Source organism: Nelusetta ayraudi, unplaced genomic scaffold, assembly GCF_046127955.1.
Source record: "Nelusetta ayraudi isolate G7.1 ecotype Tasmania unplaced genomic scaffold, CSIRO-AGI_Nayr_v1 ptg000004l, whole genome shotgun sequence".
Taxonomy (NCBI): Eukaryota; Metazoa; Chordata; class Actinopteri; order Tetraodontiformes; family Monacanthidae; genus Nelusetta; species Nelusetta ayraudi.
Window position 1 is genome coordinate 2727501 of NW_027466054.1, and position 25122 is coordinate 2752622.

A 25122-nucleotide genomic window follows, 5' to 3' on the forward strand; every position below is an offset into this window, starting at 1 on the left:
AAATCAAAAAGGGCGGGAGAGTTTTCGAAATAGAAACGATAGGAACTCACCAAACACTCCAGGAGCCTGGCTGGACGTGATATGATGATGAAGAGCTTTTTGACCAGCTCGATGACGAAGGTCAGCTCCGAACTCTCTGAGCGCTCGTAGGCCTGGCGGGGAAGAAGAGATCTTGACTACAACACTAAGACATAAGGTCAGCGAGACAGGTGTGTGTGTGGGTCGGGGGCTGCTGGAGGGGGTCAGGTCCGGTGAGGTTCTCCTTGCTTCAGCAGCTCCTCCGTGTCAAACTCACGTCATGCAGCAGCTTCTCCAGGTTCTCCTGCAGCTCGCAGAAGTAGACGGAGGTGATGAGGCCTTCGCGGGACTTGGTCAGGCAGTCCCGGGACAGCTCGGCCACCTGGTGGTGGATGAAGCTGAGGACCCCGTCGGCCAGCGGTAGGACGCTCTCCGGAGAGTAGAAGTGGATGAACTCCGACAGCCTCTCCTCCATCTGAGCGGTGGCCTGGGTGAACATAAAACATTGTCTTAAAAACATCAACATCTGATTACTCAGCCATTAAACTGCGTTCCCTCATCCTGTCCGTTGCTGACAAGCTAAAAGTGTAAAGCCTGCATTTTCACTGGAAACACTAGATTGAAACTGCTCATCCTCATTAGGTTAATCGTATCATCGTTATCTTCATTTGCTTGGATTTTAATCTGACCATTAAAAAAAATAATCCACAACCAGAGGAAGCGATCGGAACAATAAATGTTGTTTGGAAAAGAACATTAAATAATCTTGATGTTCCAGATTCCCCCCATTAAACAACAACGATTTCAGAAAGGAATGTGATAATTATTGTGATAATTAAGATGTAGTTATGTCGATGTACAAATTAAAATGCCAACAGTGTTGTCATTCACTGAGACCCGTAGAACCTCATCGCAGCAGTTAGTCCGCAAGGCATTAACTGCCTCAGAATTGCCACCGAAAGCTGTATCCTCATGGCGGGGACGCAGCTGAACAGCGTGGCTGGACCAGAACTCGCTATCTGTACCTGATACCCGGTGGATCCGGGCCGGTATGAGTAAAGGGCTCAACCAGGACTTGGACTGTGCCACCGAGCTGAGTCATAGGGCTCAGAAGCTTCTCTCAGGGCCAGAAAGTTGAAAGGGAGACTCCTATGTGTTCATCTAACGGAGCTGTGCCAGATCACCTGATCATTGTATTGCATCACTAAACAGGAAGTTCAAATAATTAACCAATAGACATTAATAGAGTGGATTCAGGCTTAAAATTTGGGCTTAATTATACATTTAAATATGGTGAAATACATATATAATTCTAGCTAGTACTGCCAAGATTTACATTTCCAATGCTAATGCTGACACACAAATGAGCTGAATAACTCTGTGTAATGCTAGTTTAAGAAATCTAGAATGCTTGATATTCTTGTGTTAAGAAGACACCATTAATGGAGTTTGTTTCCTGTTGTTGTTTACTGTTCAGACCAGATAGTGCTGACTTATGCTGACTTATTATCCAGATCAATTAATTGAATTATCCAAACTATCCGTCATCAGTTCAGTCATTTAAACTTGGCATAGTTATTGTTTAGGTCTGGGACTGACTAATGCACAGAACAAACCATTTAGCTGAAAAAGTAGGTGCTTATAATGTGTGGACAAAGAGGAAAACTGAAAACAGTTATAATTGTTACTGTTCTTGCAGGTTGTATTGATGTTGTTAACGCAACATCATTATTGAGCATATATGTGTGCAAATGTTCCTAAAATTTGTTGCGGTATATGTGGTTTTCACTAACTGTGGTTCATTACATCTTATAGTGTGTGACCAATATGAACGCAAGCTGGTGCCTCCTTCAGAGGATTACAACATTTTCATGGCTTCAGGAACTTTTGACCGCGTGGAGCAATTTCCAAAAAAAGACCTTGACAAATACACAGCAGCACTGCTTTCTCTTTTGGATGTCACACAGTGCACCCCGCTGAGAATTAGGAGTGCAGAAACCTGAAACCCCTTCAGCTAAACAGGGTCTGTTTATCTAATCCACCCTCCAGTTAAGAAAATCTGTATAAAAGCTGATGTGCCAGTGTCATGTCAGCTTCTGTCATATATCATAAAAACGTGTTGAGGGACCTCGAGTGCAGTCGATTCTCCCACAACAGTTCTGTCTAAACAACCAATCAGGTCATAGTTTGCATATAGATTGCACATTTTCCCCTTGATTGCAACAGTGTGTTTTCAGCAGCCCTGTTTAATATCAAACTGCATCTCAGATTGCGGCATCTTGGTGCGTCGCGGCCACATCGCTCAACTAAAATTGAGGAACATACTAAAGATAGCTGCTGCGGAACGCTGCGATGGCCTCAACAACTGTCTAGTTGTTCTATAGAAATGTTCTCTGTGGAAATACCAACATTGTCTGCATATGGCAGCAAGCTTTCACATAATTAGCTGCGTTTCCATTACAGTTTTTCGCGAAGAAAATAAAAGCGATATTTCTAAAATTTCAACAAAGACCAATTGCGATTTGCAGATGTTTCCACTGAATGGTGTGAAGCACATAACGTGTCATTTTCACTTGGAGTGAACTGGTCACGTGACCCTGTAAGTCACGCTCACTGACGTGTAAATGCGAAAAAGGTGTTTCCACTTGAGCGATATAGCTCTATATCGATATGTTTGAAAAACCACCTCATGAGAGCGTCAAAACCTTTTAGAGATATTTGAGAGGTTTTCCAAAGTGTAGGTGTTTCCATCACCAGTTTTTTTATTGTGATATTTAGGTTTTGTGCCATTCTAGGGGTCATGGAAACGCAGCTACTAATGAAAACAAATATCTTAAAAGATATTCGTGTTCATTCCAGCCTCAACTAAAATAGCTCCCAAAAAACCCTGTAGAGGCATCAAATGCTGTAAATGCATTATAGCTGCTGTATATGTTATAGTTTGCTGGGTGTGTTGCCCCTGAATTGTTGAAGCTTTGAGTGCCCCTTGGCAAATCTTATACACATATATTTACATATTTTCTGAAAGAAACGCAAGTAAAAGGACTAAAGCAAGGACCTTTAACCTGCTGAAAAGATGCATGTTTTTGTCAGCAAACACGTGACTGGTGAAAGGGTGAAGATAATTTTGCATGCTATGAGACCTTCACATGTAGCTCTGGGCAGCCTAACAGCTTTTGAATTCACGCAGACTGTTGATGTAAGCGCGCCTGCACGCTTTACGCTTGTACAGTTGTTTGCACGAGGCTGACCTTGGGGAAGCGCTCCTTGTAGACATGGTTCATCATCACAATTTCATTGTCATAGCAGGATGGAGAGCGCCCCGGGCTGAGAAAAGACAAACACAGAGAGCAGCAGGGTAATACACAATGCTGGGAGACACAGAGATGGCAGGAGGAGAGATAGGCAGTGCAGTATTTTTCACTTTAATGGCTGTCTGCCTCCTCACGTGCAGCCTCTGTATATTATGCTAATCTTTCGGAGATTCTGTCCTGGGGCAGGCTTTTCCTTTCTCTCTAATAGATCCTGTGTCTTCCCCACATCATGCCACAATACAGTGGAAAATATTTATTTCCTACGTGCACTTTGTTGAACCCGCACAAACTGAACGTATAGGTAAATTCCAATACATAACGATTTTGTGTAGGAGCAGCTTATAAATGACTCAATAAAACGTTCACCACAAAAAAAAAAGTGCTATGACAAAAGGGCGTCTTGTGGGAAAAGTCATTACTGTTTATAGCTTCCCTGAGAGATGTGATATGAATAGTGAAAACGGGGAACATCAAGGAATTCTGCATAATGAAGCTACAAAGCTATTATCTGGGACGGCGACGGCTAAGGAGCTGTATATGAAAAGGGAATACTGATGAGTAGCGGCGTGGTGGATGTAGCTCCGCCGCTGCAGCAGGTGAGCGAGGGCAGAGAGTTCTGCTGCCAGAGAGACGGCCGCTCTCTTCAGGGGCTCATATCACTGCAGAGTGCACTGAAGCGCAGTTTGCATTTCTACTTTGCTTGAGCACTTCATTTTTTCATTTTCACTTTTTTGTTTCAGTCTGTGGGTAATTCAGGAACATTATTTTCAACATTACACGCAAATCCAAGGTGCAGTCAACCTCCTCCTACTCCAGGCTGAAACCAGGGATGGTTGGAGCCCCTCTTGTTTAGACACTAGACACACAATCGTATTTGATACTAGCAGCTTAAAGTTGTGTTGTAAGATGGAATCTTGATGTGGACATTCTTCAGACACCCTGCAAAGCATTACTGGTGTTTACAAACATCTGCACAGCACTCTGGGTTGTTTTAAATTTGCTCTGTAAATGAAGTTGGTCTTGATTTGCACTGAACATCTGTGTATCATTGTCGTTTATGTCACCCTTGTCAGCACAAGAAAAACCCTCAATGTTTCAATCACTTGTCATGAGGCTTTTATGCTGGATGCCGTCTTGCTCTCATGATATCAGGACTGCTGTTTAAATACAAACTGTGATCCAATCAGAACTCTTAGTGGACCTCATCCATTTGTAATTTTTGCAATTGCCCATTCAGAGAATGTCATGTTTTCCCATAAGTACAGTTGGACACTGAAAGACCAGATTAAGGTTAACTGTAAAGGTTATAGTGCATTTTAGATGCACTCTTAAATTTCATCCCAAAGCTGCAAATAATCCAAACTTTTCGACAGTTGTGCCGTGGTAGAAAAAAGTTTTTCGGACACCTCATGTCAACAACAGCCTGAAGTCTCCAGTTTATTTTAGTGCAGTCGCCAACATTTACCCACATGCAGTGAGGTGACTGTTCCGTCCAGTTCAGAACCGGATGTTTCGGCAAGATGCTGTTCCTCGTGACACATCTGGAGTACAAGAGTGCAAAAACTACAAGCATTTCGTTTTCTTGTCTATCTTATTAAAAATAAACAACAAAAATAATTTCCATTTGTTTGTGCGTCTCTGATGCGGCCAAAACTTTTGAAACACACATAATAAAAATTCTCTGACAAATATTTAACAAGAGTAAAACTCAGAGGGTGTCCGAAAACTTGTTTCCACAACTGAATGTGTCACAATTTATGAAGATATCAGTGGGATAACTGAGACAATGAGAATGCTAGATGCTACATTTTAAGTATCTAAGCCAGGCGTGGGGCCATGCGCGGCACGTTAAGCTTTTAAATCCGGCCCACCGAACTTGAAGAAATTATATTAATAGTCAGTAAGTCATAAAATAGCTGTCTTTCATCCATTTTTTTTAGTGTTTTCAGAGACATTTTAATGAAGAGCTAAACACCTTGGGGCTGCAAAGACACATATTTTGTTGTAATGCTATGTGTCATTATCAATTGACAATAAATCACATTTCATCCGTCTGCTCCTGCTCCGGCTCCCTCTGTCAAATTTTAGAACCCACCAGTCAAAAAGTTTGCCCAGCCCTGGTCTAACAGCCCTGGTCTAACAGCCCTGGTCTAACAGTCCTGGTCTAACAGCCCTGGTCTAACAGCCCTGGTCTAAAATATGTAGACAGTTTTTTTTGGAAAGGTCTTCTGAAGCACTGTGGTTGTGGAAGACTGATCTCTCCTCATGTGGTCAACTGTCCTCCTGCTCTCTCCTACCTGAGGCTCCGGGAGCGCGGGCGGACGTGCGGCGATCGCCGGCCGCAGTCGTCGTCCGTGATGCTCTCCGTGCTGCCAAAGTGCTTGGACAGGAAGTGCAGCTCGTCCATGGTAGGCTGGAAGGGCAGCTGGTGCAGGCGCTCCTGGGAGGAGCTTGATGACTGCAGAGACAGAGAGGGAACAAGGCTGAATGTGGAGCAGCCTTCAGTCAGGTCTGTGGGCTTTAGGCGGAGAAACAAGCGGACATCCACCGTAGAGAGAAAGAGGACAAAAACATGGAAGGAAAATGTAGAGAAGAGATAAAGAGAACAGAAGGCTGAGTGGGAAAGTGGGTGGAAAGAAAGTGAAACAAAGGAGTGTCTAATCAAAACGACCAGAGGAGGACAAAAATACAGAGGATGAGGATTCGTGTAGGAGGGTGAAAAGCAGTGATGTAGACCAAAATAAATACATAAACAGCAAGTAAAGACTTGAAGCCCAGCTCCTATTTTAGGTGTCTGCTGCCTCTAGTGGGGGTTGACGGCAGAACTACTGGACTTTAAAGCGCACAAGGGGGGAACTGGGGCCAGATCAATGAACACATCTCCCAAATGAAAGCCACGATTGGCTTTGACCACTCAATGATGTCTGCTATGAAACTCCATTCACTTCTTGCTGAAGTGCTGCAATGATGACAATGATGATGATCCGATTGGATCCACATCCAGCTGGCGGATATCGATCGAGGAGACCCCGCGGTGACCCCGACGGTGCGGGGGCCGAGGGAAATGAACTGAGCACCACAGTCGGTGATGAGCAGCCGTCTCGGGTCCGTCTGTGATGTTTGGATTTCTATAATCCATACATCCAGATTTTCCAGGGATGAGTCGTCAACCTTCCCATCAGTTGCAGTTGGTGGCGCAAAGAAAAGAGACAACGTCTGAAGATGAACTGTCAGTGGGGCTGGGTACCCATCTTCAATATTTTGTGTTTGTAGCACCGATGAGACGAGAACTAAAGACACTTGCAACCTTTTGCTTACGTTAGGAGTGAAAATTAGCGTCATACTAAATAAGCCTATAACGAAAAAGAAAAAACTTGTTTTGGAGGAAATACTGATTTGAATCACCAGTAAAATGGAAAATACATTTTTTGTCGTCTAAAGACAATACACTTTTGGTGAAAGAAGAGCGTTCTGTAACTGGTATTGAAACTGCCGTCGTATTGAAAAATTTTGAATGGAATCCAGCCTCACCTGCCAGGCTGCTGCAAGTGCGACAGTGCCGGGATCTGTTTTGATGTATGCAATGTAAATGTGCTGTAGACATTCACAGCTAGCACTCCGAGCTTTGTTTTTCTGTCTTTTCTTTTTTTCCAGTTCCTCCTACACGAGTATGTGCATGTAAGTGAACTCACACATACAAGCAAACAAGCAGGCGTCAACTCACCTCTGCAATCGGTTACCACCGTTTGTTCAAAAAATAAATCCTCACTGTCCCAAGAGGAGACGAGCTTTTACTTGCTTGTCTTTTTAATGGCAGCAGCGGCCCGACTGAATATTTACATCAGCTGTTATTATTTCATTAAGAATCACTATGGAAGTCGCCAATAAGGTTTCTATCTGGCAGCGGAGATATTAAAAATCACACAACAGATGGACATGGCGGCAATTCAAATCCAGTTTTTATTAAACATTATGCTTCCTGACATTAATCGTATGCAAAACACATAAAAAGCTGATATTAAAAAATGTTATGCTTCCCAACAGCTTTCTTTTTTTTTTTTTAATGGAGAATACTGAGGTGTTAAATCCTGAGCCCTGGGTTTGTTTTTTTTCTGTGCAGTTATAAAAGGGCTCTATCTTGCCACTGTGTCAAAAACCCCATTTCCATTACAGGCCAATCAGAGACGATGTCGCACGGATGATTCAGATTTTGCATCACCTGTACGGTTTCATCCGTCAACCTTTTTTCCACCTCATATCCATTTTGTACGTTCCTGCAGGTCCGCGGCATAAATCCGACTTCAGTGCGCCTCTTAGCTGGAGAACACACACACGAGCGACACACACACACGCACGCACACACACACTTTCATCTCCTCATTTCAGCATGCAAAGGGTCCTGCTGTAACTAACCATGCGGGTAATGACTTATGTGCGGGCGGGTGTGCGGGCGGGTGCTGGCTGGAGGATAGAGAGTGATGGAGGTAAAGGCGGAGGGACCATCATCTACCTCATCTCCCGGCCCAAAAAATCGGGAGAGCAATCTGCCTCTTGCCGGGGTGCGCTTCATACATGTGAGGGTGCTGCGCACCAGGGGCGGTCGAGGAGGGTGATGGCGTGTGAAAAAGATGAAGAGGGGTTGGGGGAGGGGGTGGGGTGAGGGCAAATGTACAACAGTGTGGATTATGAGTCCACACTTTGCCTCCACCTGAGAGTCAGACACATTATGGGCCAACGCTCAAACAGACTATGAGTAAAAATGGACCTTGGCAAGAGTTCATTTTGGCTCAGTGGCCTGTTTTAGTCACGTAAAACTGACTCTTCTTTCACATTTTCTGGTCCAAAAATGCTCTCACTGGTCTCCACACCCCCTCTGCACCAGCCAGCGTCTTCCTCCGGGGCAAATAAGATAAAGAGAGGAGCACAACAAAGGCCAGTTGCGTTTAAATCGCCATTGTCCGCGCTTCAGGATTTTGCAGATAAGCCGGGACAAATCAGCCTCACATAAATCAGGTGGATCATATCTTAGCAACTGATTAGTTATTTTTAGCCGCGGCTTCACATGCGATGTGTGTTTTTCCACAGTAAGAAGGCAGGCCCGGACCACTCAGAGTGGCTTGCAAGCCAGAACAAAGAAGAGGAACGCAGCGGCGCAAGCGCGGTTTTCAGCGGCAAGTGGGTCACGTGATCATTTCCCAGCGACTGCAGAGCACCGATTTCCACGCAGCGCAGCATATGTTGATGCCGCACACGGAAAAAAAAGAAAAAATGTGTGCAAATTAATTCCAAACTCTGTCGGATATTCACGCCGAGAGCCAAAAAAATATAAATAAATGAATAAATAAATGAACACACTGCCAATTCTGCCTCAAATTTAAAACAGTTTGGAGGTTTCTGGACTTGTGCACTTGTGCTCGTTCGCAAGAAAACACAGATGACCTGTGTTGATGATTTACTGGTAGTGTTAAAAGATAAAAGACATAAACATCATGTTCAAATGAAGACTAGTCAGACTGTTAGCGACTGAATATGCCTCCATTGACAATGAAGAAAAACTTCCATTCATACAGAAAAGTAACAGCTGCTCTGTTAAATGAAAATTAGTCCCTGCGGTTATTTTTGATGTGGCTCAATTGTGGTTCTGCAGCTCAGGACTGTATTACATTTTTACCTTTAACTCACAGAAAAAGTAGAGGCAGTATCTACTGTGGCAGTATCCATAACGACAGGTAAGTGAGCGGTACGGTAGTGGCTGAGTGGGAGGCAACACTTTCAAGAATAACTTAAGGCAACACAGCACAGCAGCACAACATTTCAAACACTTTGACATTTTAAATAATAAAATACATCAACATTCTCACAATTCCAAACACATTTCCTTCACTCCTTCAGGCACTCAAACGGCCAGAGTGACTCACTCTTGCAACTGCAAAACTCAAGACTCGAGGATCTCGCTCAAGGACAATTTGGCCAAAATGGAGGGAGCAACCTTGTGACTTGAGCCCCTTCCACCTGAGCTTCACCTGACCGACGTGGACATGCTGATGTCGGAGCCATTTGTAGGTCGTGAACAGACTCCCACACAGAAAAGGGGACTGTGTTGCACATATGAAATTAGGCTTGATGCACATGGACATGCACGGTCACTCTGATTTTATTTTAAGTGGATTGAACTGGCCAATTTTTGCCTCACAATTTAAAAGACCTTTGTAACAGAACGAGGACAATGGCCGCAGATGGAAAAGAGACGGATGGCTACTCCTTCATTTTCAAATGGTTTTGTTGCGCTGATGAATAATAACAAAAAAGAGGATGTGCAGTGTGCTTCCTTTTTAGCTTACCGTTGAACTGGGCGTGTTGGTGCCATATCCTGAGGATGGTAGCGATGCCAAAGACCATCGACGGCCATCAGCCCTGAGAAATAAAGCAGCAAGACGGGCGAAAGGAGAACATATGTTAGAGTCCGAAGCAATAAAAACTGCAATCTGTTGTTTTAGCAGCCAGAGCTCTCATATCACTTCCTCATTTAGACTCCCAACCAAGACAATTTCAGCACGTTTGCTTCCCTACACCATACTCAATTACACTTTTATTCCTCTGCCCCCCCGCAGGCCTTGTTCAGCCTGTGCAGAGTCCAGTTCTTCCTCTTTGTGACTGATTAGGGAAACACATTTGGGCAGAGTCCTGGCAACTCTCCTCATTCATCCCGGCTACGCATCCATCTGTCGGCCAGCGCCTCGGCGGAGGGAGTGCGAAGGGAAAAACAAGACAACAACGAAAAACAACAGGGCACTGCCACGTCTGATGAGTCTCACTCTGAGGGCGCCTTCAGGAGCATAAAAATAGCACCACCGACAACTTCCCTCGGCGACTTCACACTGCGCAGCTAATGCTCCATGTGTGACTTATTGTGTGAAAAAAAAGAGGTGAAGTGGTGCCAACCTGCGAGAAGAGGCGAAGGAGAAGTGGGCGGGTCCGCTTGGTGAGAAGTTACGTGGGCTGTCCAGTGGACTGCTTCCTGTAAGCGCACATATGGACGGCACATAACATACACAGAAAAAATTAGACATGCAGTATTATTGATCAAAAACAAGGAAACATTTATTATTCTATCCGTTTAGAAGTCTGTTATTTATTTCTGATTAGTTTTTAATCGAGATTAATCTCGATCTTTCAACAGTTAACTGCGAATAATCACGTTTTGATTTGCATGTTTAGAATTCTGTTATTGTGCATTTCAAGACAGTTGTATGTCCATATTAACTGAAAGGAAGTGTCTTATTTGGGAACCAAATAAACAAAAACTAAAGGATTTCCTATTTGATCCTTTGTATTATTATTTCTTTCAAAACAGTGCATCCAGACCCATTTATTACATAGGCTTTTTGTAGGAGTCGCATTTCAAACAGCTCCTGCCTGAATTCATCTGTGAACAATTATTCCCAATTATTCCCAAATGGCAAACCAACAGGTCCTACAGTGTGTGAGTAACAAATAAGATTTTGTCATTGGTGGGTTTTTTTTGCATTTGTTCAGACAGAGTTTTCTGCCAGCTTTGTTTGTAAAAATGTAGGAGCTTATATTCATTAAATTCCTAATCTGCTGACATGAAGTAAAATTCTGCTTCAAAGCAGTTTGAGAAAAACAAAACAAAACAAACATTTCATCATAGGTATAATGAAGCCGCAAAGATTTACTGGGATATCTTGTCCCATGTATACTGCAGAAAAGCAAATCCCTGCAAATCACCACCGAGGATGAGTTCAATATAACACAACCATCACTGTTTGTGACAAACTGAGTGCATAATGTGGCGAGCGAGAGGATGATCCTCTTGATATTTGCTCTGTATTGTTTCCGTAAATTACTAAGCAGCAGGCTGTGTTATCATTAGCATTCAGCCATGTCAGTTTGCAGCTATTTGTTGTTGGGCAGGGGGTGAAGCACACAAGCATTAGCCCATTTCTTGGGCTGCCTCAGCCAGTAAACAAAGAGCAGGAGAACAACACACACAGACGGTGTGGCAAGTGCCGTAATGCTGTTGTTCTGTACGTAGCAACATTTGTTTTCATAGCAACATTTGTTTTCCCTCTAATCTAATGAGCCAGATTTTGTGACCATATAGCTCCTCTAACTCAGTTTTCCTGCATGTCAAAGTATGCAGCGTTATCTTTTTTACTTTGGCAGAGAATCACAAACTAGTATTTAACTTTTCTATTTCCTTATGAGAAAATTGGACATTTTGGATTCCATTCAGCTCCAGCTAAGCCCTTCTGACACCATGAAGAGGCTATAAGCGATGCACTGACCTATGTGTCCGGGCAGTGGAGAGTGGGGCCGCGGCAGAGTGGGAGACGTGCTGGTCAGGATGAGGCTTTTCCGGTTACTGGTTCTGCAGCTGGAACACATGGGCATGAAAAGGCACATCAATATTTGCTTTCCTTTTATTTGAAGCTCCACTGACACCAGATGGAGGCTGGACGTCACGCACTGTACCAGGGCTGTCAAACTCAAACACACAGTGGGGCCAAAATTTAAAGCTTGGAAAACGTCATGGGCCAACATTGATATTTATTGAAAACATCTTCCTCCAAATATGAAGGTGAACCTATTTATATGGACCCAAACAAATGCGATACAATAAATAACTCAATATTTATATCCTTCAATGAAGGTTCTGCCCTGATTGACTTGCCGAAATACCTGCAGAGCATTCTGGGATTTGTAGTATTAGCGGCACATGTGCTGTATAGTAGCGGCGGGCGAGCTCTAGCAGTGATTTTGTATTTCCTTGCGAGTCAAATCTAATTACACCGCGGGCCAAATTTGGCCTGGGGGCCGGAGTTTATTTATATTTATATTTATTTATTAAATATTCTGAGGCCTCCTGTTTTTGCCTTGAGTCCCCACGGTCACCGTTCACACGCAGCCAACTTACAGCCGAGAGTAACGCAAGCTTGCGGCGCAACTGTGTGTTTTCTGAAGGTTCTTTTATCTTGAGTGCAGGATGCTGGGTGCGCGAGAGTGAGTTGTGTGTGTGTGTGTGTGTGTGTGTGTGTGTGTGTGTGTGTGTGTGTGTGTGTGTGTGTGTGTGTGTGTGTGGCGGCGGGCTATAACGCAAGACTTTATTGACATCCGCCCGCCCACTGGGGAGCCACAATGCAACAAAGATTTTTAATTTCCTCCAGGTCCAGCAGCACGATGCCCGCTGCCGTCAAACATAATGGCGGGAGTGATGAGCCAACAGAGAGACATACAGGCTGAGAGAAAAGCAGCTGGAGGAAGAGGAGGAGGAGGAGGAGGAGGAGGAGGAGATGGAGGAGGACAGGTATAGACCATAATAGCAAACTGGAATTATTGAACCATAAAGGCTCCAACAGCCTGCTGCCCCCTGCTGACACCTTTGAATTTTTCTTGGAATCTGACAAAAGGATCAGAAGGGATGGACACACATACACACACACAGACACACACACACACACACACACACGCACACACACGCACACACACACACACACACACACCAACACAGATCCATAGGGGTAATTTTCCTCCATAGCAACCCTTAAAGTAAAAGCCTCTCTCCCAGGTATTTGCTGTGTGTGTGGACAGGTTCTGCTCGCGTTGCCCTTTGGATGCTTGTCTTCGTGCTTTACCAAAAGTGCTTGTCAGAACAGATTATGCAGAGCAGGACCCATCCAGAAAACAAAAAACAAGGAGAAGGAAAAACAAAACAACATGCTCTGTTTGCACTGTGTTGCATCAGATGGCGGCGCCGCCTCGCTGTACATCTGGGGAGAAAACTGCGACGCCTCTTTGCAAGCAAGTAGAAAATAATGAAAGAGTGCGCACACACACGCACACACGCACACACACACACACACACACACACACACACACACACACACACCAGCCACTTGATTAGTTATCTCCTCGGATCTATAATACATGTCGTCATCTTGCAGTCCTCCCACATCTTCCCTTCCTGCGTTTCTTCCTCCTTTTGATAAGACAGCCTCTTCCTCCCCATCTCTCTTTTTTTTCCTTCTCAAAAATCATCATCATCATCAGCAGCAGCAGCAGCAGCAGCTTGCCTCTCTGGGTACCAGCTTAAAAGAGGGGGATTGGGGGGGTGGGGGTTAGCACTCATCCCTGCACAGCGGACGAGGGGCATATTAAAATATTTAAACCAAATGCATTAGCTTTGGGTAGAGGGCTCGGATGTGTCCTTTGGTGCGGCACTCAAAAGAACAGAGGAGACGGAGGGGGATTGGGGGTGGTGGTGGTGGTGGTGTGTGTGTGTGTGTGGGGGGGTGACAGGACGAAAACAAGGTAAAGGTTCCGGGAAGCGGCCCGGGAACAACAACATAAAGGCTTTGGTGGAGGTTTTACGTGGCTCTCTTCCTCTCATCTCCCGGGATTCATCTTCGGCAATCACAAAAAAGTTGCAGAGCGGGGAGCTTGTCAGAGCTTTTGGCTCTGCAACACGCCCCCCCCCCCCCCCCACCACCACCCCGCCCACCCACCCACCCACCCACCATCACCACCACCACCCCGCTTTTGATTCATGATTCATCCCCACCAGAGCGCCTGTCTCCACCAGTAAATCCTCCTCCGACGGCGGCGGTGGCGGCGGCCATTCACCGGCAAGGTGGAATCTCTTAATGTGTCACACCGTATATTACGGCAGAAGGGGGATTTAATCCTACCTGCCGCCTTTCTGTAAATTCTCCTCCGCTTCCTTTGATAGCTCATCACTCAGCTGTTTCTCTTTCATGTCTTCATTTCCTGCCTCGCTCGGAAGCCTCCTTCTCCAAAAAAAAAAAAAATTTACCTCTGACTGATGAATAATTGAAATGTGGGGAGTTCACGTTCCGCCCAAACCCCCTCACCCCCTTCCCCCCCCTCCACGGCTACAGACTCGACTTCACAGTCAGAACTAAATCCTAGCAGGCTAAACCGGTCTGATCTTTTCATTAAGCCGTGCTGCCACTCTCAATCATAATGTTATGAACCAAAATGCAAAAAAAAAAAAGCACCTGCTGCCAAAGCGTGGTCTCTCTAAGAACGTTGTAATTGGAGTGCAACAGCAGCAGCAGACACACTTATCACCAGTAAAGGTCACTTTAACGCACCTCTTGCACCCGCAGCAGCAATGAGATGCACATGCCACAGAAGCAGCGGGGGCGCGGGAGTGTTTGTCTCGAGAACTACGCTGTGACTGTTTTAGCGCTAAAGGTCGGCCCGACTTTGTCTGAGAAACTCAACTCTACATCACATTACAGATGGTTGTTAACGGCGTCGAATACATTAAGGCATCACAGGGCACGGTAGCCACACTACAAACGGCTCGACAAAGAGCAATTAAAGGGGGAAACAGCACAGTGTGCTACTAAAACCTGCATTAATTGACCTTTACTGCACAAGGGAAGGCAGCGTGCTGACACGCTGTCTGGATTTCATGGAGGCAAATTCCTCAGTGGCTCCTTGTGTGCAAATACTGGAAAGGTGACGCGTCTGATGAGAGCTCATCGACTGTTTGTTCATGAGCGGGCTGCGTGCAGGAAATGTGAGGTGCGCCATTGAGCTGAGCGCCGTCATTTAGAGGGAAATGCAGGAGCAAATATTGATAGAAAAAAATGCAGCGCATATTGAAAAAAAACAAAACATGGCTTACAGACATTGAAGCTCAATTTCAAATGTGCAGGTTGACCTGCTAGCTAACCTGCTGACTAATGGATTCAGCTGAAGCAGTCTGCATAGAGGGGGAAAATAGCTGCCATCCAAGTTATGAGGTAGACATGATCAATCGTTTGTTAACACAAAGAGTTAATCGGCCAATCACATGGCAGAAGATCAGCGAATGCAGCCACAGACGTTGGGAAGTCAACTTGCTGAAGTTTGAAGTGAGAATCAGAATGAGGAAGGATCTACTATCTATCTATCTATCTATCTATCTATCTATCTATCTATCTATCTATCTATCGTTGTGGCTGAAATGAAGTATTGACTGAACAATCAAAGTCTGGTTTGCCGGCATTTATTTGAGAGTTTTTAAGGCAGCCATCCCACAAAGCATTCTGTAGAAATGGGAGCGCAGACAGATAATCAGTGCATCCTTTCTACGGCTTTTTATGGTGTCCAGTTCTAAGTATCTGTTGCTCAATTGTCACCCATAAAAGGACGTGGTCAAGCAGAAGGTACAGACAAACTTAGAAACTATGGAAGCAACCGTTTTTAGGAATAACAGACACGCACAGCTGATGCAGCAGATGCAACTTAAGGGCACTTTGAAGACCTGTGGAGCCGTGCAAACATAATGAACATTACAATAAGACTAATACACGGTTACTATGGCATAAATGAGACACCATTACATGATCTATCTATCTATCTGATGAAACAGGTCACCAGAAGGTCAGTGCAGCGTCTTCGCTCGTGTCTCGTTCTGTTTTCTGACGCTGTAATGAGTCCTCAAAGCTCTGGCTGTCAGTGAAGGTTACATGACAGGCGCTGAAGGTGCGAGCGAGACTTACGACTAACACAGCGAGGACTCACATCACCACCGAGGTGAGGAAAATGGGGAGGCAGTGAGTTTGTTGTGTGAGCGCGTGCGTTTCTGTGTGTGTGTGTGTGTGTGTGTGTGTACGTGTGAGACGAGTGCATCGTTAAAATCGCTCCGTCACAGTTGCGGTCTGGCAGCCTGGACTCAAGTCTGCCTCAGTCTGGATTAAAAAAAAAAAAAAAAAAAGGGCTGCACGAGTCAAATCTTTGCAGCGAAAAGCTGACTGCAGCCAACCGAGGCCGAGCTGTGACATCTTCCACCTCCTCTGTTTTCTGTCAGATGGAGATATTCGGTAATGGTGATACACTGACAACTCTGCTCTTCTTCTTCTTCTTATTTGCCCAGCAGCATCCACACAGAGAAGACGGAGAGCGAAATTAAACAGATAAAACCATGTTGAGCTGCTGACTGAGCTGAGTCATTCTGAAATACTCTCACGCTGAGGGGAAGTCGGCTCACCGCCAGCCAAGACAGCAATTTTTTTTGTGTGTTGTTTGTGTGTTATTTTCTGTATGTGAACGGCAATTGCATAATCCATCATAATCTATGGTGTAATCCATCACGCGGGCTCAATCTGTGTGCGACAGACGAGTAGTAGTGAGGCGTGCAGCGCTGTCACTCACACAGAGTGTGATGCATTGAGGTCAGCTGTGCATGTTGCTAGTGTGTGGGCCTGTTGGACACCCGGACTGATGAGAAAAGTGCAAGTGAGAAAACACACTATCATTATGTGCCACACACACGTGTGCGTGCTAGTGTGTGTGTGTGTGTGTGTGTGGGTGGAATAAAGCAGTTGTGTAGCTGTGTTTGCCTTCGGCTGCTGGAAGATGCTTGTTTTTCGCCTGGATGATGCTTGCCTCTGGTATCCAATTCAATCTTGAAATAAAAATGAATAAGAAATGAATGAATGAATGAATGAATGAATGAATGAATGAATGAATGAATGAATGAAGGAAGGAAGGAAGGAAGGAAGGAAACGCAGAGGAACGCTCATACTCAGCAGGACTGATGCTGTTATCAACCTAAGGATGTTTTTCATTTACGTCTTTGTCATTCTGTTATTTCTCTTTTTTTCTTTCGCCAAAAAAAAAGAAATCTGCCGACGGAAACCAAAGATTTTCATTACTGTTATGAGATCTACAAACCCCCCCATATTGTAATCAATGATATCCAAAGACTCCCCACTATACCGAGCCTTACTTGTTCTATAAACAACAATGACACAGTATTTTCACAGTTGAAAAGTGCCATTTGATGGAACCAGGAACCACTTGACAGCGTTTGCCTTCATTTCCATCTTAATCTTTATCAGCACCGATAAACCAGCTGGGCGTCATCAACGCCGCTTCAAACAGCAGACAGGCACAGCGGTCATGTGATTGGTATACATTTAGTTGGAAGCAGCTGGTTTTAGTCAGAAATTAGATGGTGTGAGGCATCACCCATTGCAAGGCGTAGCAACAGGCAACCAAGGCAGAAGGATGTCACACTTTTCTATTTTAATTCTGATCTTATCCTAAAGCTATGAGCTGTGTTAAAACCAGATCTGATCTTGGTTGACATCAGTCTGGCTCTATTTTGGTCCGGCCGGCCACTGCGGTTATTCATCAATTTGAACAATTGCTCTGAAGATGAAGTCGCAGAAGAGGACATTCTGCATGAGCATGAATACAAAGATAAGCAGCAGATAGCTGTTCCCCGTTGAGTCACTTGTATTTAGTTGTATTTTACAGCAGTTCATCATTAAATAAAATCCAGTTGATGAAAATGATTGACATCGTAATCGAGTAGGAAAAAAAAGACAGCTTCAGCTCTATTCTTCAGTATGTGCAGGAAATTTGAATTGTCTTCTGAAACAAAACATTTCACGAAACATTGTCTTCTGAGATTTTACAAACAAGAAGTAACTCAGGGTATATATTTAATCCCAATATTTCATTTATTTCAAGTCATTATTTTGTCACTTTGGCCTCTTGGTTAGCATCAAATATTCTTCACACACAGTGGCAACTAAACAAAAGGTCTCTGACAGGTCTGTATGGTACCGAGACAGCTGAGCCAGTACTGCGGACCATAAGAGCCAAAGAGATGATGGTGCCATTCTAGAGGGGTTGACAGAACCACTTCACATTTGCGGCAGTATTAAATAAGCAATATGATTCCAAGTGAACTGCAGGCTGATGCCGCGAGGACACATCAAGAGAGGACGTTTATCTGTTGAATGAACAACGTTATGGACACACAACAAACAGTGTGTGTGTGTGTGTGTGTGTGTGTGTGTGTGTGTGTGTGTGTGTGTGTGTGTGAGTGTGTGTGTGTGAGTGTGAGTGTGAGTGTGAGTGCGTGTGTGTGTTTGCGGACAAGCGGACAAGTGCTCAGATGTTGTTGATTATCTATTTGTATGCAGATACGAGCCTGTGACAGGTCTGAGTGAGTGCTTGCATTTAATGTGATTTACTATTAACTCCTTCAGTGTGTGTGTGTGTGTGTGTGTGTGTGTGTGTGTGTGCGTCATGCTGCTCTATGTGCTGACTCACGGGCACGGAGGATACGAGACCTCTCTCTCCGAGTTCACCATTGATCCAGACTCACTTCCTGTCAGGTGACTCACCCCCCGCCCCCCTCCCCCTCTCCCGCTTTACAGCCATGAGATGGGTGGAGACGGGCTGGGCAGGATGTCGCCCGTGTCTGACACTTAAGAGGCTGGTGCTCCCTTGTCATGCAGCCTCCCCTCATCTCATTGCCAGTGTCAGAGACGTCCACCGGGAGCCCAATGGATCCTCCGTCTCAAGAGAGAGGCCGCATTAAGCGGCGTGGGCAGATTCATCAAGCGTGGGACAGTTGGAGAGCGTGACGGATGGATGCTTGCAGGCAGCAGATGAAAGAAAACAGGGACTTTCAAAGACTGAGGCAGATGGGAGAAGAGGTGGCTGAAAGAGGGTGAAGACCAGTTGAGCTGTCTTGTTGCTTTGTAGTACAAGAAGGCTGACACACACACACACACACACGTCTATATGCATATATTGCATACATATACATATATAAATGCGTGCAAATGTATATGTATATATGCTTATATACACACACAAACACACACACGTATATATACGTATATTGTGTAATAATTATGCACACGTGTGTGTATATATACATATATATATATATGCATATGCATATGCATATATACACACATAGCACACTTATAGCAAGGCTACTCACAATATGTTACTGCTATATTGCCAACACTGTGCAGTTGTGTCTCAAATTGCAATAGTTCTGCATAGCTGCATACATGTATTTTGTTTCACTTCCAACGCCAGGCGTCCTGTCTTCACGCTAAGCAAGCTGATTAGTTGCGAAACTGGCCACAGGCAAACGTACAGATCGTCTGAAGGAAAACAAGCTCGGGTCCAACTGTGAACCAGCGTGAGCAACATCAAAGTGTGCAAGGCAGGATTCATTAATTTCCTGCTGTCACACATTAAATCTCCGCTGTGCAAACCCTCCATGGTGATACCAGCAGACTACCTGACAGAGATAACAATCAACTGTTCCAGTTTGACTGTTAGCACTTTTCCATTTTAGCTTAATGTTGCTCGTACTTATCATTGTGCTGCATATCTGTGTAACTGAGAGGACGTCCTTTTTTTCTTTAATTAACGTTCCAGACTTTCCAGGCTGTTAGGAGCCACGAGCCTCAAATGAGTTACTGGTACTGACTCTGGTTGCATTATGAGGCCAAATTATGAACTAAAATGGGATATGGGTTATTCTATTAGATCACTGACGTTGAGCACTTCTTTAACTTTTTTAAAAATGACGCAAAGCACAGCAAGCTGCGGATCATTTTTTAAATCTTTTTTTTTTTTTTTTTTTAATTACTGCGGCCTAATTAGGAACAAGGTCCATAAATCAACTCAAACGAGTTAAACTGCGTGTGTGTGTGTGTGTGTGTGTGTATACCACAAAGGCAGAGAGAACACTGCAAAGCTTTGTGGTTTTATCTGCTGAAACACAGCACATCCAGGCACTGGACATAAATAGTGCAACTCTGTCACTTGTCTCCGGTCGAAGGTGTTATCAGATGTCCTCGCAAGGTGTGAACGGTGTCCCCAGGCAAGAGTGACGCAGCAAGAAGTTGCTGCAACAGTGAAGATCTGGAGTCTGGATCTGTCTGCATGCGTCACTGTCAGTCACCCGTCGACGGGCCCCTCATTTGGTTCTCACTGATACAAGTTTGAACCTTCCAGAATGTACGTTTCTGCAAGCAAAGACCTGAGAATTGGCCTGAGTCACTTTATTTTACATCATCGTTGCCTCTCCCAGCGCTAATGGTCCTCCAAGGATAAAACTCTTCCTGCGAGGGCCAGAGCTCATTAGCATGTGCAGTGGCTCCTGCTGCATGTCCAATACACATTAAAAGTGATTTAATCTGATTATGACTGATGAATATGGATTAGCCGCCAGGCGAGCCCAGGCGATTTTTACCTCTCCGCTAGAATGGAGATGGCAGTGTGACGGCTAACTGGAGCTTAATGCTTGGAGACGTGCAATTACTGTACTAATCATTTCAAACAGGTTTCGAGAGGGAGAAGAATATTTCCACTGTAAATAAGTAGGAGTGATTTTTCATAGCCTGATGGTTATTTCCCGTTGTTGTCATATAAAGACGCACAATGACTCCTCCAGATCTTCCAGATCAGTTTTAATGGAGGTAAACACTCTTTTCCAAGAATAAATATTGGATGTTTGAGTGCTGACACCAAATGCAATGTCTGTAAAATATATTCGAAAGACAGCAGATACCTCCCTTGAAACTGTGAAAAACTGTGAGTGAAAAAGCTGTCCGTCCTCTTTTAAAACATCCGTACGGAACTAGTTTCAAATGTGGGCGCAACTCACTGACATTTAATTTCCTCAGAAAGGTCGAGGACTATTTTCAGGTGTTCAAATCATCATTGTCAATAACCTGGAAATATATCAGGGAGGCATCAGCCCTTTGTGATGTTTTCTTTTTATCGAACTGTGACATTATATAACATATTCACATTTATCCTGACAGTTATTTTTATCCCGGGATTAAAATTCCTCCTCATGCCTTCCCAATCACCCCCAGATCGCGGCTGCTGGGATGCTATGTTGTCACAATGTCAATGTGTTATCAAAGCCACAGCACCGACAGGCTGTGTGTTTTGGTTAAGGTCAACCTGAACAGCAGCCAGGAACAGATGGGAGTGTCACACAGTAAACAGCACGAGCAGCAGAGGAAGCGGAAAGGGAGTTTCCTTTTTTTTTTCTTTTTTTTTTTTTACAATCTATCTTTCACTCCATGAAATAAAAGGAGAGCAAAAAAAAAATGTCACGTGTTGGTGTTCTGCTCACCATGCGAGATTATTCGCTGGCAGAAAAAAACATCAGAGGAAGAACCTTGAGCCAGTCACTTGTGAGGGCCATTATCGTGCCAAGCGTGTGCGGTTCGTGTTCATTTGACGAGGGCCTGAGTAGATAAATGCCGTACCTACTTAGAAGCCATCAGGTCCATCATCATTACGTATGCTCCGCTGGAGCTAAAAAATAGACTGCTGTACCAGGATGAAGGCAGCGGCCACAACAACAGATGGTGAATGTGTAAAGATTGCCACAAGCAGTGAGGTGAGAACTGTGTTTTTGCAATTATTTCCACTCTCTGTGCGCAAGTGCAACTATGCCGTGAACAGGAGAAAGAGCTAATAGGCCACGGAAATGAACAAGCGGACTGGATGTTTCATAATAGTTGCATTTAACGGATTCTTTCTTTTAATACATATTGGGGTCTTGAATTCGCTGTGGGATGTTATTAATATATTACATTTTACAAGTCTGTGGATGTATAAAATGTGGGATGTGTGTCATTTATGTGTTGAGACAGGAGCCAACTTGCTGCAGTCCAATGGGGGATCCAAAGGGGCATTAAAAGTGACTTGTGTGACATGTGAAGTGGATGTTGGTGCCAGACGACCTGGTCTGAATGTTCCACCAACCGCCTCATCTACTGGGATTTTCACAACATCATCTCCAGGGTCTACAGTTACTGTCCCCAAAAAGAGAAAACATCCAGTGAGCAGCAGCTGTGTGGAGGGAGCTGTGCTGATGTCAGGAGTGGATGGGCAGATTGGGTGGAGACCATAGAAGAGGAGCACAAGAGGAGCTCATAACCCGACAGTTACAACCAAGGTCTGCAGAAAAGTATCTTTTATTGCACAACGCATTCAGCCTGCAAGCGTTGGTGTCTGGACCACTTTATCAGGTACCTGTTACAAGCAACATGTATTTAATAAATGAAGCAGTGAGTGTATGTATAGTGATGAACCAGTCGTGAAATCCTTGTTTTAGGCCAATGGGAAAATAATGGAAATAAATAGATCCACTTATGACATAGTTGTAAAATGAGGACAAACTTATTGTATTGTAGTATTTTTCTTAGTATTTTTCTTGTGTGTCTTTGAGCGTGTGTGTGTGTGTGTGTGTGTGTGTGTGTGTGTGCAAAAATATGCATTCTGGTGTAACACAAAAAGCTCCTCCACTATTTTCCCCGCCTGCGTTCTCCTGCACCTCTGTCTCTCTTTCACTCAGACGTCAGAAGTCAGAGCTCAAAGGAAGGAGTTTACCTTCAAGAGAGAAGAACAAGCAGAGGGAGGTGGAAGGAGACACGCAGACTGAGAGGCTGGGAGTGTATCGTCGCGGGCCCCACTGGGCCCCACTGGGCTACTCTTAAATGTAGGCTGAGACACCACCCCGGGCTGTGCGTTTCATCCAGCACCACTCTCTCTCTCTCTCTCCCTCCCTCTCTCCCTCCTTCCTCCACCTCCTCCTCCTCCTCCTCCTCCTCCGCCTGTCCTGCAGTCTCACTCCTGCACTGCAATTCACTCTGTCTCGCTCTCACTCAATCTGTTCAGGAGTGGGCACAAAGCACAGCGCAGCTCCTAATTGCCGCATCCAGCCAAGAAATGCACAACATACACTCGTCAGACGAGGCGCACAAACGAGCCCACGCAAAGCAGCAGCAGAGCGATGGAAGGCAAGATAATTAACGAGTGAAATGATATTTATGGATCAGAATTTGGGCCAGGACTTTATTTTATTTCATTTCATTTACATAATCAATGCAAACGCTGAAACAGGGTATTTTCAGCACTGACTGGTTTGGGTTTTCAAAGACAGATATAGACATTTGGGATGAAGGTCTGAGAATGTAAATGTCATCTTATATGTAAAAACATGAAATCATTTATAATTAAAATGACAAATGAGAAATAAAGTGATGCACTTAGCAGTGCAAATAACGAGCAATTTACAGTGCTGGGTTGTCCTTTGTGATGCCACAAAGGACAGCGAATTCTCACTGATATGTCCAACACACTCAGCAAGGCTCTGCCCTCTGATCATGGCTGACTTGTTCTTTTAAAATGTGGAGTCGTCGAACTTCTGTAAGGAAGCTAAAAAAAAAAGTATGTAAAGATGCAGTAAATACGATGTTTTCTGGTGATATACACAATTTAGCTGCAGTGAAATGTAGGACAACAAACACAAATATAAGATGGGGGATAATTACATTTCCTGAACATTTATTAAATGCAAGTAGACACAGAAGCAGTGCAGCAGAATTGAGCATCCTTTTAAAGTCAGTTCATCAATAATCCTTCCAATTTGAAACTCATTCAGAGCAACGGGGCACCACTGGTTGCTGGAATAGACGGTTCATTTTTTGTCTCTCCATTGTCAGATGCCAATGGCATACAAATAATGTCATATAAGAGTGAACTTTACAAACCTCTAATGACAATTGCATGTGACCCATAGAAAGAACCGAGCAGAAGTGGCTGGTGACAAGGTAGCAGAAGGAGCAAAAACGCTGCAGACTAAACTGAGACGAAACAAAACAAATGACATCACTCTGTGTGAGGCTGCGGTGGAGTGCAGCCGAGCATCGTCTCCCTCCCCCGCGCCACCGTGGCCATGATAACCAGTTCGCCTGTGATGATGGAGAGAGCGCCGGTCGTTTGAGCATCGCCCGTGGTGCATAAAATAATTCTTTACATGCCGCGAGCAATTCCGCCCCCCCGCCCACCACCACCACCACCCCGTTAATTCTGCAGCGATTTCATCTTATCGCCACAGGAACGAGCAACGCAGGAGAGGTTTGAGGCGGTGAAAGCAGCCTTTCAGCTGCTAGAGGTGTGATGGGAGGAAAACACTGGGAACAAGGAACACTTCATTTAAAGCCAGTTTGGGCTTCCTCATGAAGTTCCCCCAAGATGCTGTTGTTTGTATTTTGAATGAACAGCTACCTGATGGTGGTACTTGTTATGGGCATTCTTATTATCATCCTTATCATCCTTCGTCTTAATGAGTAGGCACCGCAAATATTAATCAGCCGTTAGCACGCGCTTCCATTGTTGATTCTAATGATAACATCACTCTGCCTGCCCTCTTCAGAACCCACTCCGGCGCTGCTGTAACGCACTAGACAATGTGCTTTTTTGCATGTGTGTATGGATTTTTCTAATTAGCCTCCTTCGTGTGGCCAGAGCTGATGCAAAAACCGACTTGATTCATCGATCAAACGATTAATCAGTCCTTAATTCCTCCAAGCTCAACTGCCTGTTCATCTGGAACACTCAGCTCACGCTGATGTAGTCCAATCACATTTTACACTTAATGTAGGGAGGCGTTACCAGCATAATCAATCTGGAGGGCCAACGTTAAGCTGCAGTGCATTTCACCACACAGATGTGCGAGGTTGAGCTGACCACAAACAACTAACAAATCTGCTGATGAAAAGATCATATGAATTAGCACCATGGACTTAAAGGTCCAGTGTGTGATTTACAATTGTTATAAGTGTAAAATGTTAATATACTGACCATAAATAGACTAATAAAAGTGTATGCTTGCAGTACAATAAAGGTGACTGTGGCGCAGTTCAAATAAACCAATGAAGAAGAAGGTGGCCAAGGAATCCAGGTTTGGGTGCGCAGGCCACCGTAGTTCACTGGCAAACTCAGGAGGGGGACGGAGAGTGAAAGATGCTGCAATCTAAAATTTAACCACTTGATGTTGCTGTTTCTTCTTCAAAATCTCCAAATATTACACACTGAATCTTTGAACGTCAAAGCAAGACGTAACACACACACTAGTCCATGCGCTATCAGATGTGGCAGTTAGCACACATCAGGCGTCAGCAAC

General features: G+C 44.5%; 1 protein-coding gene across 2 annotated transcripts in view; it reads right to left on the reverse strand.

Annotated features, from left to right (window-relative positions):
* The window catches only part of LOC142900025 (microtubule-associated serine/threonine-protein kinase 1-like), a 59884-nt gene that overhangs the window by 20966 nt on the left and 13796 nt on the right, over positions 1–25122 (reverse strand). For both annotated transcript variants that reach the window (XM_076044045.1, XM_076044051.1), the window contains 7 exons: positions 11642–11730; positions 10275–10350; positions 9674–9746; positions 5630–5790; positions 3270–3345; positions 296–505; positions 51–152 (listed from right to left, as the gene is read on the reverse strand). In XM_076044045.1, coding sequence (XP_075900160.1) covers positions 51–152; positions 296–505; positions 3270–3345; positions 5630–5790; positions 9674–9746; positions 10275–10350; positions 11642–11730 — 787 coding nt within the window. The remainder of the gene's footprint in view (positions 1–50; positions 153–295; positions 506–3269; positions 3346–5629; positions 5791–9673; positions 9747–10274; positions 10351–11641; positions 11731–25122) is intronic.